General features: G+C 39.6%; 1 protein-coding gene across 1 annotated transcript; it reads left to right on the top strand.

The window, feature by feature from the left end:
* The first annotated feature begins 233 nt into the window (after nucleotides 1–233).
* On the top strand, nucleotides 234–15,336 carry rprd2a (regulation of nuclear pre-mRNA domain containing 2a). Its single transcript, XM_046844110.1, has 10 exons — nucleotides 234–490; nucleotides 9,341–9,470; nucleotides 9,642–9,772; nucleotides 10,745–10,797; nucleotides 10,909–11,035; nucleotides 11,216–11,391; nucleotides 11,568–11,892; nucleotides 12,551–12,788; nucleotides 12,940–13,115; nucleotides 13,371–15,336. The coding sequence occupies exons 1-10, from the start codon at nucleotides 298–300 to the stop codon at nucleotides 15,131–15,133; spliced, it is 3,312 nt and encodes a 1,103-aa protein (XP_046700066.1). The 5' UTR covers nucleotides 234–297; the 3' UTR covers nucleotides 15,134–15,336.
* The last annotated feature ends 1,467 nt before the right edge of the window (nucleotides 15,337–16,803 follow it).

The following is a 16,803-nucleotide window of genomic DNA, read 5'->3' as shown; positions in this document are numbered from 1 at the left end:
TTGTGGTCCTGGGGGAATGTTTACATGGCTGGAATGACAGTGAATTGACTTAACTCTGGACTTGGACTTAGTCTGGTTCATTTGCTTGGTGTTTTAACTTTTGTTTCTTTCTTTCTTATTTACTTTTTTATATTATTTGGCCATGAAAGTATTAAATCCTGTTTCCCAGTGACCTGTTCCTTTAAGTGTTTCCTGCATGTCCCCTGCTCATGTTCAGGCTGTAGGATGGGAGTTAAAGCCCGGAGGCGGAAAGGAGATTCATTCTGACCCTCACACTCACACTGCTGCTGATACAAAATGGCGGCTGGTAGTGAAACTGTAAGCGGCAATAGCCGCGGGTCCGGCGCGGTCCTCGAGTCGTCTTTAGACCGGCGGTTTCAAGGCGTCTCGAACACAATGGAGTCCATTCAGGGATTATCCACCTGGTGCATCGAGAACAAGAAATATCACAGTGTCATCGTGCGCTCCTGGCTGAAGTGGCTGCGCAAATGTGAGTAGCGTTTGGGCTAACTATGCTAAAGCTAAGAGAGCTAGCTTAGGGATTAATGAACATGGAGGGAATGAGTTAGCAAGTAGCGTGTTAGCACGGCTACTTAATTACAGTAAGGTTTACAATAACATTAACCTAGCCGTGGTACAGTTCAGTGTAAAGCTAGTGTGTAGCGGGTGGTTTAATGGCGGTGAAGCTAACAGGCTAATACATTTCTTTTACTCTGCGCGTGCTTGCAACTTTAACCAGCTCACCGCTCAAGCTACATGTATGGAGTTAGGGTCAGGTACCAGAGGTACACTTCGGTGCTGTTAGTTTCAATAGCAAGTACCTTAAGTACTACTTTGCAGTTGCGGGTAACCAAGGTACCGTTTACTGTTGTTAGTTTCTGGTACCTGAAGTACCATTTTGCTCGGTCTGTTTCAAGTACCAGAAGTACCCTTTGCTTAGTCTCTCAGGTACCTGAACTACACCTTTTCTTGGTCACTCTCAGGTACATAAAGTTTACTTTAATTCAGTCAGGTGAGACTCGGGTATCTAAAGTACTCTTCATTGCAGTCGGTTGAGACTCTGGTACCTATAGTACCCTCCATCGTAGTCGGTTTAGAGACTCAGGTAACTATAGTACCCTCCATTGTATTTGGTTGAAACTCGGGTACCTATAGTACCCCTCATTGCAGTCGGTCTAGAGACTCAGGTACACTTCTCCACTGTTAGTTTAAGGTACCCAAGGAAACTTCTCAGGTACATGAAGTACTCTTTACTGCAGTCAGTCTCAGGTGCATAAAGTAAAATTTTCACAATTCTGCATATCAAGGAGTGAATGAATGAATGAAGGATGGAAGGAATGAAGACATTTGTTAAAGTAAACTCAGTTCTGTAATTAGAGAAGACTAAGCTTCCTATGAACGTGTCCTGCTGTCGTCTTGATTGTTGTCATGCGCTATAACTCTCAAATCGAGAACTCTGTCGTTGCTCTGTAAAGTTTTTACAAATCAAGAAAACTCAGAAGGCAAATACTTGAGTCGAGTTGAAACCGAGCTTTAAGTAGGTTTAAAGTCTGCGGATCGGAGTTTCTTAACGGAGTAGTGTGATGGTTTTAATGCTCAGTAACCATCTATAGGGTTAAAAAACTCAACCCTTGTTTCTTTGGTAGAGGAAAATGATTTTGTTTTACTTCAGGAACAATTAAAATAATTAGGATGCAGTCTTTACTTTTTCTGATTTGTAAAATAAATCAGTAAAAAAAAAAAACACTTACTCCATGATGCTATTTGTCAATCACATGAAACAATTAATTACTGTAGGCTTCTAAGTAGATTGTGAGATTTGCTAAAGAAACCGCAACGGCGATTTTCCTTAGCAATATGATCGTTTCGATTAATCACAAGATGTCTTGAGGGGGCGTGTCCAATAATGACATCACTATGTCGATTTTATTTATATAATACAATATATTTAAAAATCCTATATTCATATAAAAAAAAATACCCAGCGATCACGTTGCGTGCGGAATGTTGTGATGTTTTTAGTTATTTCGACTGCTAACATTAATAGAAACGTGTTAAAGCTAACATGTTAAAGATTATATCCGGACATATTTTTTGTGTAATAAAATATATATTCTTTATTTGTTTATTTTATATATATATATTATATTATATATATATATTTTTTTTTTCCCTCTATATATTTTTCTCTATTTATATTTGTAATATATATGTAAAAATTATATATAAAATATATTTTTTCTCTTTCAGCTGTAAAAGTTTTGGAATGTCATTCAACATACTGTAGAATGGTTTAAAAAAAAAAAAATTATAAAATATTTATATAATCACACACTTGTAAAAAGTTGTTCAAGTCAAAAATTAATTTATAGACTTTTCATGATTGACAGAAAATGAGACATGGGTGAGTCTCGGGTAACACTGCTTTCAGTTTGTACATCATTGGCGAGGCAATACATTTTTTCCCATTTTCTTTTAAAGCTGCAAAGCAATAGGAAGAGGAACTTTCTGCCACTCTGGGATAATTACCATATTATCTGGCCTGTTTATGAAAATATTTTTGATAACTCCTGATTAAAAATGAAGACTGAGTCATGTATAAGCCAGTTGTTCACTCTGCTGATCTCTATAACGAAAAATACTTGCGGTCTACAAAAGCTGCTGTTGGTCTCGCTACATGTGTAACTTCATTCTGAATCTGTATAAAAGAAGGGCCCAGGTGGTGTTCGAACAGCCCGCACACCAGAGAATATCGAGGCTGTTCAAACTGCCACGGTGAGGAGCCTTCGCCGTTGCGTTCCACAATGCACATCATCGCTGTGTTCAGCTGTTTCTTCGAAATTACGCATCCATGCTGTAATTGCATGCGCAGATGGAAGACAATCTTCACGTCTTAAATGTTAGACACCAAAAAACAATTAATGACTATATTAGCTGTAAAAATGCATTGTGACAGAAGCAAACGCCCGACTTTTGGCATACATTTTATAGAGCTTTCTCGACAATGGGTTTTCTTAATAATAAATCTTAAGAATTAATTTTGGTATTCTCTTCTGCTGGGTACCTGGATACTCAGGAATCTCTGGAATTGAGCAAGCAGACAATGCTGCCAAAAAAGCTCTATCTTCAGAACCTTTTACAGATCTGAGACCATTAGTAAATACGTACATCAAAAATAAATGGCAACTGGAACGGAATCAGTGCCTAAATAACAAACTACGTAAAATTAATCCTGATGTTGGGGGTGGGGACATATTTCTCATTAACAATCGCTGGGATGAAGTTATTTACACACGATGCCGAATAGGACACTCAAGATGAACACACATATTTTTACTAACGAGAGAAAATCCCCCGAAAATGCCAAACCGGTCGAATCCTGATGTCCATTAAGCATGTTTTGATGGACTCTAATACTTGAATTGTTCTACTCTGTTGACACTCTTTAAAGAAAAGGTTTTTAAGCAAATTAACCCAAACGAAGTATTAAATGTTTTTAGTGAAATTAATCTTAAACATTTTATCAAAACATTTCTATCGAATCGTATAACAAAACTAAGCTTTCGGCATGAGCAAAACCATAGAAGTTGACATGGCCCTAAGGAAAGAAAGAAAGAATGTAAAATTGCAGTAATCTGTGTTAATTATGTGATTGGAAGTTGAGGTTTTGAAAATGTACACATTCAGGACAGCGATTATTGACATGAAGGATTTATTTATTTATTTCCCCTAAAAACGTTTAGGATTTTCATGAACGTAAAAATAGCCTGTGCGTGACTCAGGCCTTGGTTCTCAAATGCCGTACCTTGACTCTGACTTCAACCCCACTGAACATCCTTTGTAATGAATAGAAACGCTGACTTGACCCCAGGCCTCCTCACCTTAACTGTCCACAAACATTTGTCCACATGGTGTAAATGTGAGGAGGAAAATGTATTTATAAGGGATGACTAACTCGTTAAGAGAGGAGTGAAGCATGTAATACGACTCGGAGGATCGAGTCTGAAAGTGGTTTGTAAAAATAGATGCGTCGGGTATTACATCAAACCTGATGAAACATTTGATTAAACTCTGATACACTGCTCTGCTTCCTTTGTGACGCTTTGTTTCCTTTTCCTGATTGAGAAGTTTCAGAAAGTTTGATGTATGATTGTTAAAGGAAAGTCATATAAAGTAATTGATTATGATAATTAGTATTACCTTGTTATATCTGAGCTCAGCAAAGCGATCATTCAGCTTACGAGAACGACATGGAACCCCTACAGGACGTGTAATGCTTCAGTAACACACTTTAACAAAGTGTCTGGTTTAGTAAATGTGAGCTCTTTCAAGGCCATGAATAAATAAATGAATACCCGAGTTTAGGTGAACATACGCCCTGGTCTGAATAAACAGGATTTATGAGTAAACTGATTTTACTTTTAAACAGTAAACATGAGCATGATGTACCGTAATAGTGGGTTAATGGAACCAAAAATATGATTCTTTGTGACAGTTCTACATTGTTTCATGACATATGCGGCTTCATCATGTTGAGTTCTGGTGTGGATGGAGTGTATCGGGGTGGGGGTTTGTATGTGGAGATAGCAGATTAGACCTTTTATAAAGTCTTGAAGCAAAGAACGGTTGCCTCTTTTGATACTTTGCTTCAAACTGAAATAAGAGCCAGAGTTTCCTCATGTTGTGATGGAGTGTGATCATATGATTTTCTTTTATTATTATTTTTTTTAAGAAAAATAGAAATACAGGTTGCTAGAAGCTGGTGCCCCCTGTAGGAATTGATCTGTTTTCTGTAGGCTGTGATGGACCTAATAACCTCTCAGCTTGTATTTCATAAACCCACTGCTAAATTCAAATGTTAATGATAAAATGGCCCAGCACTTTTTCTACATTCAGGTGGTTGATGTGAACCCAAACACAAATTACCCAAAGTTGCAGGTCCACATGCACTGCTGCCAAACGATTGGCCGATGAGGTGTGCAGATGTTCCACTGAATATATCTTTTACTTATAATTTTGGAGTACACATGAAGACATTCATAGTCATGTAAATGTTGTTCCGTTCAGGTGTTATTGTCTCCTATATGTTTGACAATCCTAACTTTCGAACCTTTGTGGTAAATTAAACTTCCCGTGGGTATGTGAAACCTGGCCCTCACCACGGAACAGTTCCCTAAAAGGTTTCATTTTGTTGTTTGTTTAACAACTTGATGTTAAGTATGTTTGGAGGAGTTTGTTTATAACGTTCAGTGCCAGATCCGATTACTTCTGTCAACGTCTAAGATCTGTGTACTGAGGACCACTACAGTGAAGTAGAAGCAGCAGCAGCTGCAAAAAAAAAACTAAAGCAAAACTAAACAATTTAGGTAAATACAGTAAAACCCCGTCGTACGAGCAACCTATAGTACGAGCAAACGGAGATACGAGCAAAATTTGACCCTGTTTCAAGAACAAATTATGCTCATAGAATGGGGTTTCACCGTACAACAGTTAATGTTTATGATTCTTTTATAGATCAGTAAACCTAATCATTGTGTGCGTCCCAAATTATTACATTACAAGACATATCTCCACATCTTGTGCCAGCCGGATTGAGTGTGTGAATGAAATTAAAGCCTCGTTCCCAGATTGTGGGAATGCGATAGTTTTGTTTAATATTTGATGCATAGCGTGACTCCTCCTGTACACCTTAAAAACGTGCCATTCTCTAGTTGATATTACAGAACTTAAACATGTCTTGAGTCCCAGACACATGGTGGCAACAAACCTTGCGTTTTAAGACTTTATGAAGGACACCTGTTTTTTTCCAGCCATACACCCCACAAAAAAAAAAAAGTTACCAAAAAATCTGGAGGCACACAATTCTATAGGATGTCTTTTGGATGTGATCGCATGAAATTTCTCCTACACTTGAACTAGGAAACCCAAACCTGTTCCAGAATGACCCTGTGCACAAAGTAAGCCCCATGAAGATATTGTTTCCAAGTTTTGGAAACCTTTGAACACTGTTGGGATGAATTGAAATGCTGACTGCACTCCAGGCCTCCTCACCTCAAATATGTCAGTACCTATTACTCCAAGATTCTGGTGAAACATCTTCCCAGAAGAGTGGAGGTTATTATAACAGCAAATGGGACTAAATGTGGAATGCTATGTTAAAAAAGGAGATGTGAATCTCATGCTCGGGTGTCCCACAAACTTTTAGCCTTAGGCCATCTTTCAGTCACAAATAATAACAGCCTTATTTTTATTTATTTATTATTTTCTGTGAATGTGTTTTTTGTCAGCGTTTCTTTTTAATTGTATTCTGCGGACTCCTATAAATAGCCATTGACTTTTGGTAATAAAAATAAAACCTCCCAAAAAAAAGACCAATTTTTGCTCTGAGAAGTTGCTGATGTGCATGAACTCCAGATTTTGGCTGCACTTTCTTTAGCCTGGTATTTATAGTTTGCATCCTGGCTCCTCACACAAGTCCACATTTGATTTCCAGGCAGACTGACTTCACGTCATCCTAATGAGCAAGTTTCCGTAGATAGCATCATCTACAGTACATGTGCTGCTTGTCACAGATCTGAAATGCGGTGAGGTGGTCATTTCCGAGTCTATTTAAAAAAAAAAAAAAAAAGATATTTAATTATTTCTGGTATGACCAATAGATGTGACAGATGTTAAAAACAGTTATATAACTTTATTTATGCTGTCCTTCCTCATATGCATCATTTATCTTCATCAATGACTGCAAATATGATTGTAATTTAACATTTCCATCAATATTGATATCATTTTCTAAAATTGGTATAGTTTTGTTTTTCTCCCAGTTCATTAAAATGTCTTTAACTCACAATGTATTTCAAAAGATAAACAAGTTGAATATTCTCTATAAAAGAGCTAGCTTATTAAGAGGAAATGTGGATCTGTGTTTTCAGAATGGGTGCAAGTCATACAGGCCAACCAAAAACAGGATGTTGGCCGAGTCTAGGTTTAATTCTAAACGTACGCTTTGATGCCCTAATAATAATAACCACAACCCTCTTATAATAACTCAAAACAACCAATAGATGCTGAAATGTTTGCGGTTTTGTTTATCGGTTCCATTGAAGTGATAGTCACGAGCAGTTCCTCAGTAGAGCCCTAAACGATGGAGTGGCATCGCCCACACACTCATACCTGCATAATTTATATTGAAATTTGAAATTGAAAAAAAACTGCGAAATTGACTAGACGACGCACCAGACCCAAAACAATACTGTACGTCAGGTTTTTGAATCTATGAACCCCGCTTTGTGCTGTGGTCGTGATTGTCCTCTCAGATTTATAACCGAACGTGGACAGCCTAAAGATCCACGAACCTACTGAGCAATTTAAGAACTATGATCAAGGAAATCGATATAAACAGTCTACTAAAGTAGACAAACGCTCAGGACAGTTGCGTGAACAGTATATTTAAGCACCACATCAACAATGATAAAAAGATTATGATCAGTGCCTCCTCTACAAGGTTCCCATTTTTAGTCTGGTTGCTCTCAACTTTCTCCCTCATACCAGCTCAGGGAGTTTTTCCTTACCACTGTCTCCACTGGCTCGCTCTTTAGGGAGAAACTTGCAGGCACAAAACTTCATATATCACAACTCTGCTACCTCTGTAAAGCTGCTTCAGGATAATGTCTATTGGTAAGCCTGATACAAATAAAAGTGAATTGAGTTGACCTTCCATTCCGAGATATTTACTACTGATATTTATCTTCAAGTTCCAGAAGACTGTTCTGGAGCATTCCCCAGCTTTATACACTACATGCGATGTTTTACATAAAGGTAATACAGAAACCGGTTGGTGTTATTAAATGATAGTGCTAAATAGTTGTGCTTTTTAAGACACAGCTTTTTATTGTGTTTAGTCACAGCAAAAAATGGTGCTATATTTTCCCATACTTTATATTGTGTAGACATCATTTCTCCAGAAGTTAGCGCTCCTGCTTTAGCATGTATAATTCAGTCTTGTTAGCAATGTGAGCCACCCAGATGAGGATGGGTTTCTTTTCGAGTCTGGTCTCTTTTAAAGTTTCTTCCTAATACAGTCACAGGGAGTTTTTCCCTGCCACAGTCTTGATCATTATGGACAAACTTATAAGAAAGAAACTAAGCACTAAACTTGTACATTCCAATTTCATAATCTCTTTGTCTCTGTAAAGCTGCTTCGGTGAAATGTCCATTGTAAAAAGCGCTATACAAATAAAACTGAATTGAATTAAAGCCTTTTACAGACTACGATTTCAGCAATCTTATTAAATTTACAGAACACACCGTGTCTCTAATAAACGTGGGTACATGTATGTAACCTGTAATACTAGGACATTTATTGAACCTTTGGCCATAACACACACAGTACAGAAGAAAAGTAATCAGCATGCAGTAGTGGTAAATAAATCAAGCAAGATGAATCGTGCTTTCACTATTTTGATTGTTTTTTAAAAAAAATAAAAAAAAGACAGAGGAGAAAATAGTCCTTGCCATGGCTATGGAAAAGAGGCTGATGTCAGTTTTGCCACAGGAGCTTAAAAGGGCACGTCGTACAAGCAAGACCTCTGTTGCCACCAAGAGTTTACAATAATTTTCTTATTAGAATCTCACATACTGGGATTACTTTTGTGCATCCATGTTATGAAGGTTTTAGAGCCGTGTCACGAGCGATACGCCATTTCATGTTGCATTTTTATTGGCTAGTCAGTAGCTGTAGGTCACGGCAGCAAACGCACTGAGATGGCCATCTTAAATTTCTGACACATTCGTTATAGTTCTCAACATTGTTTCACATCTTTAGTTGCAAGACCATGACAACAGACGTCTTTGAACCTCTGTTATGGAGCAGGTCTAGAGCAAAGAGCAGAACCATAGATCAGATCTATGGTTGTCAACCATTTACTGAATGATTTGTTGTTTATATGAGCAAGTCAAAATTTATTTGGCTTGATGCTTTATTTAGTCCATTTAACTACACATTGAGCACTGTGTTTCTCCTCGGACCATTATTACTGATGCACCACTCGCTAAACTCTGGAGCGCTCTGGACGGGTAAACGCAGAAGACGCTGCAGAATGGAAAATAAAGGAATGGGAAGGAGACCCGTCTTATTTTATCTTGATTACTCGAAGACTTGATCACTAAAATAATTGATAGCTGCAACACTTATTCTGACTGACAACTGTTTATTTTTGCTATTAATACTCTAATAATATATATACTGAAGTGACTCGAACAGGAGTGTCTCACATCTGTCCTTCATGCCTGCACATATACACAAGTACATCTTCTAAACTAGCTTTTTTCCCCTGTTTTTCAGCGGACGCTTCTCAAAGGCTCAATCTCTTCTACCTGGCCAATGATGTGATTCAGAATTGCAAGAGGAGAAATGCCATTGTTTATCGTACAACCTTCACTGATGTTTTGCCTGAGGCTATTAAGCTCATCAGGTGAGACCCTTCCCTCCCCTGTGCATTCCCAAACTTTAACCGAACCATTGATATGTTCCCGATTAAATCTGTCAATTTTCTGGCATTAGGCATTATTCTCTTTCTCATTGTACATCTCTCTCTCTCTCTCTCTCTCTCTCTCTCTCTCTCTCTCTCTCTCACACTCACTAGTAACGTGAAAGACTCCAAGGTGCGGAGGTCAGTGGACAGGATCCTGTCTATCTGGGAAGAGAGAAATGTTTACTCAGAAGAACTTATTAACCAGCTTAAAGGTGGCCTCGCCCAGCTAGAAGAACCACCAGGTACCACATGAATCGTGGCAAAAAAAATATTTTTATACCCTTTCTCAGCCCAAACAACAGGAAAATGCTATTTTGAAAAAGTGTTTATACAAAACCTTTGCCTCAGTGTGGACGAAGGCAAAAATAGAAAAAAAAAAAAGTAAGACATGCGATGCACTCTAGCGGCCCATTAAACTTAAAACTTGTCATATTTGGTGGTGGAACACTTAAATGAGATGGGGGGGGTGTTTATGTGTAGATTAGAGTGCTGTTTATCCTGACCATGTTTGCAGTTTTTCAGTTTTATCTATATTAATGTGGACGTTTTCTTAAATCCCAGCTGTACAAAGTCAGTCCTTTGACAGTTTACAATATAGTTTTAATCAATAATTGATTTTGGTAAATGGTTTATTAAAGCGAATGATGGCATTAGTGTGAATGTGAAACCAAAATGTCTACCTGCCCCTCCAAACACAGTGAGGAAAGTTTTTTTTTTTTTTTTTTTTTTTTTTTTGGTATTCGATGTTTAAAGTTGCTCATTGTACTGGTATTATAACCAGCAGATTAACATGAGTGAGTAAAGTGATTTGCGTTCGTTGTCTTATCTTCATTTCATTATAATTCATTGATCATTTGACCGTGGCAAACACTCAACATTGGTTTAAATGTTTAGCCAGTCACTCCTTTAAAACAAACACTTTTAGAAAAAGTGCTTGCTACCAACAGAATGGATGGTGTGAGAGGAGGCTCCAATGTTTTATCGAACCTTTTTACTGTGCAGGCTCGTGCTCCAATTTTCTCAACATGGAACCTCCAACTTTGACCAAAAAATATTCGAAACCACACCATGACAGTAGATGGCGCCACATTCTCCAATCATATACAGTCACTGATATAAACAGTATTTCAGAATGCTTTATGCTTTATTACAGTTAAACATGTTTATGTATCTGAATGTATTCAGCAGAATAATATATCTGAATTCACTTTCAGCTCCTGCCAACCCCAAAGCTGCGTTAAGATCCAAGATTGTTGCTGAGTTTTTGGTGAGACTCTATTAGAATGTCATCTTTGTGACTGAATAAAATAGTGATTAAATTGTTTCTGTAAGAAGTTCTCCTTGTGTGTTTACTTTTGTCTGATCTTTTTTTTGCCAGCCCTCAGCATTTATCGAGCATCTCACCAAGTACAGGAACTCGGTGGATGAGATTGAGTTGAAAGAGAAGCAGCTAGCTGCGATGAGAGTGGATGTCTGTAGCACAGTAGCCCTGAAGAAACTTAAAGGTCACTGCTAATAACAAATCTGTACTTAATCAATGCAGTCGTGTTAATTTGTGTTTATTTTGTAATTATCTTTTTGGACCAGCTTTATGCTCTGCAGTACATTTGTGGTACTTTATTTTGGGTCAGCATGCTTTTATGTGAAGGTAAATATTTATATTCCCTTTTTCTCCATTTTTCTAGATAAAGCCGGTGGCAAACGTTTTTCCAAAGATTTTGAAGATGGCAGTGCAAAACTGCAGGACTTTGTAGCCTTTTTGGATGGAGAGGTAAAAAAAGGACCTGCTCTGATTGAAGTTCTGGAAAATGCTGACATTTTCTATGAGATGCAGTACAAAGAAGTCAAGATTGTTACCAATGTAAGTCATGTTGTCTTTTGGGTGATTCTGGGGTGTCTTAAGTTTAAAGTTTAATTTAATTAAAATTTTTAAGCCCTGAAAAGTCTTAAATTAACTCTTCTATGTCTTAAATAATTTTAAACAGATATTTATTTATACTACTTCTAATGCTCATTAAAAAAACTGCGTTTCCTCAGGCCTATCAGACTTTTGCCAACCGAGTGTTGCATCTCAAGAAGAAACTGGATGCAATCAAAGAGTCTTTACCTGACCCTGATGACTCTCCAATCCCGTCCCCCTCTGAGGACGCTCCATCACCCACGGGCTCCGAGTCACCCTTCCATGGCTTAACACGAATTGCTACCCCAGACCCAGAGCTGGACGGTCAGGCATTGGAGGAGGACCTGATTGCAATAGGCGATGCTCCGAGTCCACTGTCTTCCCCAGGGGACAAAGATAATCGTGATGTCGAGGACATGGATCTCTCTGATGTTGAGGAGTTGGCGGAACCAGCAATTATAGGTAAGAGAATGTGTTGTATTGAATAGTGTGCATTCTGAGGATTTGCTAAACAAATGTGACAAGTAGAGACTGATAACCGATTAATCAACCAATAAACCGACAATCATAACACGAGCACTGCTTTCTTTAACCCGCTCGTGCTGAATTTCTGACCAGTACCGGCCGCTCATGTGATTTTTGTGTCCACTCCCAGATTGTGTAAAAATGTACACAAATATTAGGGCTATGATTAACTTGCAGAATAATAACAGACATTAACCATATAACTGATAGTAAGATAATAGTAAGATTTTTATTTTTTGTTTTGTTAAAGTTCAGTACTATTATACATAGAAATTAACTTTAACAAAAAAAAACAGTGCTGAATCATGAAAATGTGCTACATGAAATAAACATGAATATATTAACTCATAAAATTATATAAATAATGAATTGTAAATAATAAATATACAGTAATGTAGGGCCCACCGTACGCTCTCAATAAGTGATTCGCCCCTAGAGGCCGCTCTCGTAATGACAACGGACCGGAAGCCAGGAAAAACTATCGTTATGGATTTTGGCCAATAGTTCTGGCAATCAACTGCCAGTGCCGACTAATCGACTTCTAGTGACAAGCTTTCTCTTTTTTTTTCTTTTTTTTTTCTTTCTAACTTTACAGTAGAACAAAGAACAGAGCCGCCTGTCCCTGCCAGCGTGTCCAGCTTTAGTGCTAATGAACCATCTCAAACCAGTCAAGCTGCCCCAGAGTACGAAACCCCTGCAGCAACCACACCCCCAACAACGACATCCCTTCCCATGAACCTGGCTGGTGTTGATTTGGGCAAAATCAGCTCCATTATTAGCACCCTTACAAATGCAATGAAGAACACTGGTAAGCCCATTACAGATATAGAAGTGTGAAAAATAATGTCTATTTTAACAGTGACAACTCAAACCATGCTATTAAACAAGCAAGAGCTTTATCATCAGCTTTGCATTTTTATTTAATTTTTTTCTCCCCACTCCTCCCAGCTACAGGAGCAAACCCAGGATTTCGCTAACCGCTAGTACTTCAAGCACACTTTCATCCACAAGTTCAACATTGAAGAGCCCTACAGTCTCTTCCTCACCAGCTGTTCCTGCATCTAACTCACTGGCCAAAATACTCTCTAGGGTGGATATCAACCCTGGAACCCTTCTAAATGTCCTGTCTAAGACCCAAACACAAGGAATTGGCCTTCAAGGTAAAAAAAAAAAAAAATAAAGTATTTACCAAAGAGATCTATTTGAGGTGCAAATGAAAACTCCTTTGTGGTGATTGGTAGCGCTGTATTCCAAAACCTTCAAAACAAGGCCTACTTTTGCACAGTCAGTGCAAATTTATTTGATTTGAAAGTTGGGCTCATCTTATGAGGTACCCAAATCAGATTTGCCTGTCAGTTAAGCTGCTTTGACTTTATTTATTAATGCCCTTGTTTCTTTATCCTTTTCTCATTCAGGACTATCTTCTTTCCTGAACAGTCAGACCACAGTAAACTTAACTCCTTCAGCTTCACATTTGGAGCCATCCCCAGAGCCCACTCACAAAGCCCATGCCTCTCCTATTACCAATCCAGTGCCACCTGCTCCAACCGTGGTGAGCAATTCTACCCTCGAAAGTGCTGGGAATCTTCAGTCTTCTCAATCTTCCAACACTATTCAAAACAGGGATCTACAGAAGAAAGCTGAGGAAGACAATGTTAAACCAGTTATTTCTGTTAGCTCACTGGATTCCAAAATTGATGGTTTCCTTCAGGGGAATCCAGGTTTGAGAGGCTTGAATATGGGTTTCCCACCTGTTCTTCCTTGGACCAAAGCTGTTGATGTTCCTTCAACAAGCACAGAAAACCTAGGGGGAACTCCTGTCAGGGATGAGTCTGGTGCAACACCAACTCAGGATGAGGTTATGGATGAGCCTGTAGTGCAGCCATTCTCATATCAAGGAGGGCCTGTGCAAACCACTTCAACAACAGCTCCTTCTACACCCGCAGTGGTCAGTGGACTGCCCATGTCCACGTATTCTAAAGATTCCTGGCAAGAACAGAACAGACATGTTTTGCAGTATAGTTCTGGGTCACAGCATAGCGGAGATCACTACCAGAGGGACTTTCAAAGATCAGGGCTACCTCTTAATGAAACAGGGCATCATCAGCGTGTTGAATCTTTGTTGCCGTCATCGATGGCAGACACAAATCAGAACTCGAATAAAATCAATGATTCTTCAGAGCGAATTAGCCTGGCACCACGGTTCTCCAATACCGGAGCAGACACTGCTCGATCGGCAAATGATGGCTGGTATAGTGGACACGGTCAAGAACAGCGTACTAGTCTCAACTCTGATTCATACGAAGTAAAGCAGCACCAGTCTGAAGAACATCGACATGATCCGAAGCCTTTACATTTCTTTAACACCCCATTACCCCCCCTTCCACCAATCCCCAAGCTTCCACCACCTCCTCAAGACTTTGTCCCTCCAGTGGTTGGTGGAGTCAAAGATCCAACAGAGCTGACAAATATCTCAGACAGTGTACGTTCTGCTGGCAATGTCCCAGCGTATCTCTCAACCAATCCAGTTTCTCACGATGATTATGATGAGCGTCTCCATGCTAATCAGATCCCTGCCAAAGAGACTTTCCATCCCCGTCTTAACGCACCCGGGCCACGCCATTGTGCAGTCACGCCACATCCTGTTCGTCTGGGCCCACAAAACGGCCCCATGGACTTTAACCATCGTCCCAGAGTCCCAGTACACAATCAACACCCCACTGGAATGCCCCGTCTAGGTCCCCCATCTGCTGTACGAGGGTACCACGAGGCTAATCCCTCACTTGCTCTATCTGAAGATCCTTATTTGGATTCACACTGTGATGAGCCCCCTCACAGCCCTTCTCCCCCTCCGTACAATGTTGAGCACCCAGTCTCGCCTCAAACACGCCCTTTTTACCCCGACGGCAGAGCTGCCCCAAGGCACCACCTAGAGCCTAGGTTATGTCCTCGCCCCGAGCACAGACCTCCTCCTCCTCAACATCACTATCGTCCTCCACGGCCTGGGCACTTTCCACCACAGAGACCTCTCCGCCGTCCTCCTCCACCACACATACCTCACCCCAGTGAGCCACCATTCCAGAGAGGGAAGAGACACGGCCCTCCTTTTGGAGGCCCCCCAAGACCCGCGGGTCCATTTTACCCTCCGAAAAGACCTTTCCTGCCGCCACGGTACTGAACTGGTAGCACATCCGAATGCTAGAGTTGTAGGATTTACATACTGACAACCACGCAACGATGATCTTCTACTAGCCTTCATTAAATCACACCCTGAAAAATCAGTGTGAAAAATCAGTGGTCTCTTGCAGCTCGCTGAATCTGTGCCCTGTTTTGTAAATTACGGAACGAGCTTCAATCTCTATAACGGGCCGCAAAGGGGAGTGACTGTGTCGTCATGTAACGGGAACCAAGTCGGCAATAGAACGGGGGAGAAAAAAACGATGACTAAAGTAGAAGAATGAACGAGAATCACCACAGGAATCCTGGAGAGGAGACCGAACAAGCGAGCGGAGCAGCCATGAAATTGCAAGAGAAAGAGAAAATGAGGTGGTTATACTTTTTTATTTGATTGTTCTTTGCTATTTTATTTTTATTCACAGTTCTAAGGCAACTGTCAGAATGATTTGATTGTAGGCATCCTTCCTTACTTCCTCAAAGTGTGTGTGTGTGTGTGTGTGTGTGTGTGTGTGTGTGTGTGTGTGTGTGTGTGTGTGTGTGTGTGTGTGTGTGTGTGAGAGAGAAAGAGAGAATGTATTCCTGTCTTTGGGCCTGTGTTTGAACAGGTGTATTTGTCGGTATAAACCAGAGGTGCACAGCTTCAGGTCCTGGAGAGCAGGTTGCTCTTTTAACTACACTATTAAAGCCATCAGTTATTTACTGGGCACTAATTCACCAGATAAATTATATTAAACTGTACTTATTTTTCAGATCTCCAGGCTGGAAAACATGCACCGCTGGTTAAAACGAAAAAAAAAAAAGCGATTCCCTGGTCAAATTCGCTTTACTAGCTCGTTTATTTAAACCGGATCTACAGTTGCCTTAAGTAGATCCATTTTCTACTTGGGTACCAAGCGAACTGTAATTCAACGGGTCTTAAGCGAAACCTTTTCGTGATCTGACACGCGGTTTTCATCCGAGTGCATCGCTTTCGTTCATGTTTTGAGATCGCGTTTCATGTTCGGGAAAAACTAAGCAAGCCAGGAATGTATTAGTGTTTGTGTGTGTGTGTGTGTGTGTGTGTGTGTGTGTGTGTGTGTGTGTGTGTGTGTGTGTGCGGTGGGGGTAGAGTGGGTGTGGGATTCGTAAAAGGGAAGTTTGAAGGAATTCGCCAGTTTTCTTCACCGGATGAAGACGCAGAAGAAAAGAAAGTTATTCTGTCCTGGTGCCTGAACCAACATTTTCACCTCCCCAAATTCTCACCCCCACGTTCCTTGAGTCATCACTGTACTGGCTTAAATAAAAGTGTTTGGGGAAAAAAAAACCCTCCATGGGCGAGTGCACTGTTTCTCAACCATGGTGTGTCTGAGTCATTTCATCATCGCGCTACATCAGAGACTGCTTTCTCCGGTTTATTTACACTTTGGTACTGATTTCAGACTTGCTTTAGACCATAAAATTATACATTGTATGTGCATCTTTAAAAATGTAATGAAATAAATGTTAATTATGCAATTAAAATTAATAAAAATAATAACAAAAAAAAGGATAGATACATAAATACTTTGTTTATCCCAATGGGAAATGTACAACTTTCAGCACTACCCACAAACATAGACCATAAGGCATGCAATAAATATTAAAAAATTTAAATCTTTAATTTACATCCAAAAAACCTTAATATTTGGGAGC

This window comes from Silurus meridionalis, chromosome 29, assembly GCF_014805685.1.
Source record: "Silurus meridionalis isolate SWU-2019-XX chromosome 29, ASM1480568v1, whole genome shotgun sequence".
NCBI classification, from domain to species: Eukaryota; Metazoa; Chordata; class Actinopteri; order Siluriformes; family Siluridae; genus Silurus; species Silurus meridionalis.
Note: the sequence above shows the minus strand (reverse complement) of the source record. Positions and strands in the feature narration are given on the sequence as shown.

Excerpts from the sequence above, each read along its gene's own strand:
- rprd2a (XM_046844110.1), top strand. The coding sequence starts at position 298 with ATGGCGGCTGGTAGTGAAACTGTAAGCGGCAATAGCCGCGGGTCCGGC. Across the intron at positions 491-9,340 it reads GCTGAAGTGGCTGCGCAAAT|CGGACGCTTCTCAAAGGCTC; the intron begins GTGAGTAGCGTT and ends CCTGTTTTTCAG. Across the intron at positions 10,798-10,908 it reads AGATTGTTGCTGAGTTTTTG|CCCTCAGCATTTATCGAGCA; the intron begins GTGAGACTCTAT and ends TTTTTTTGCCAG.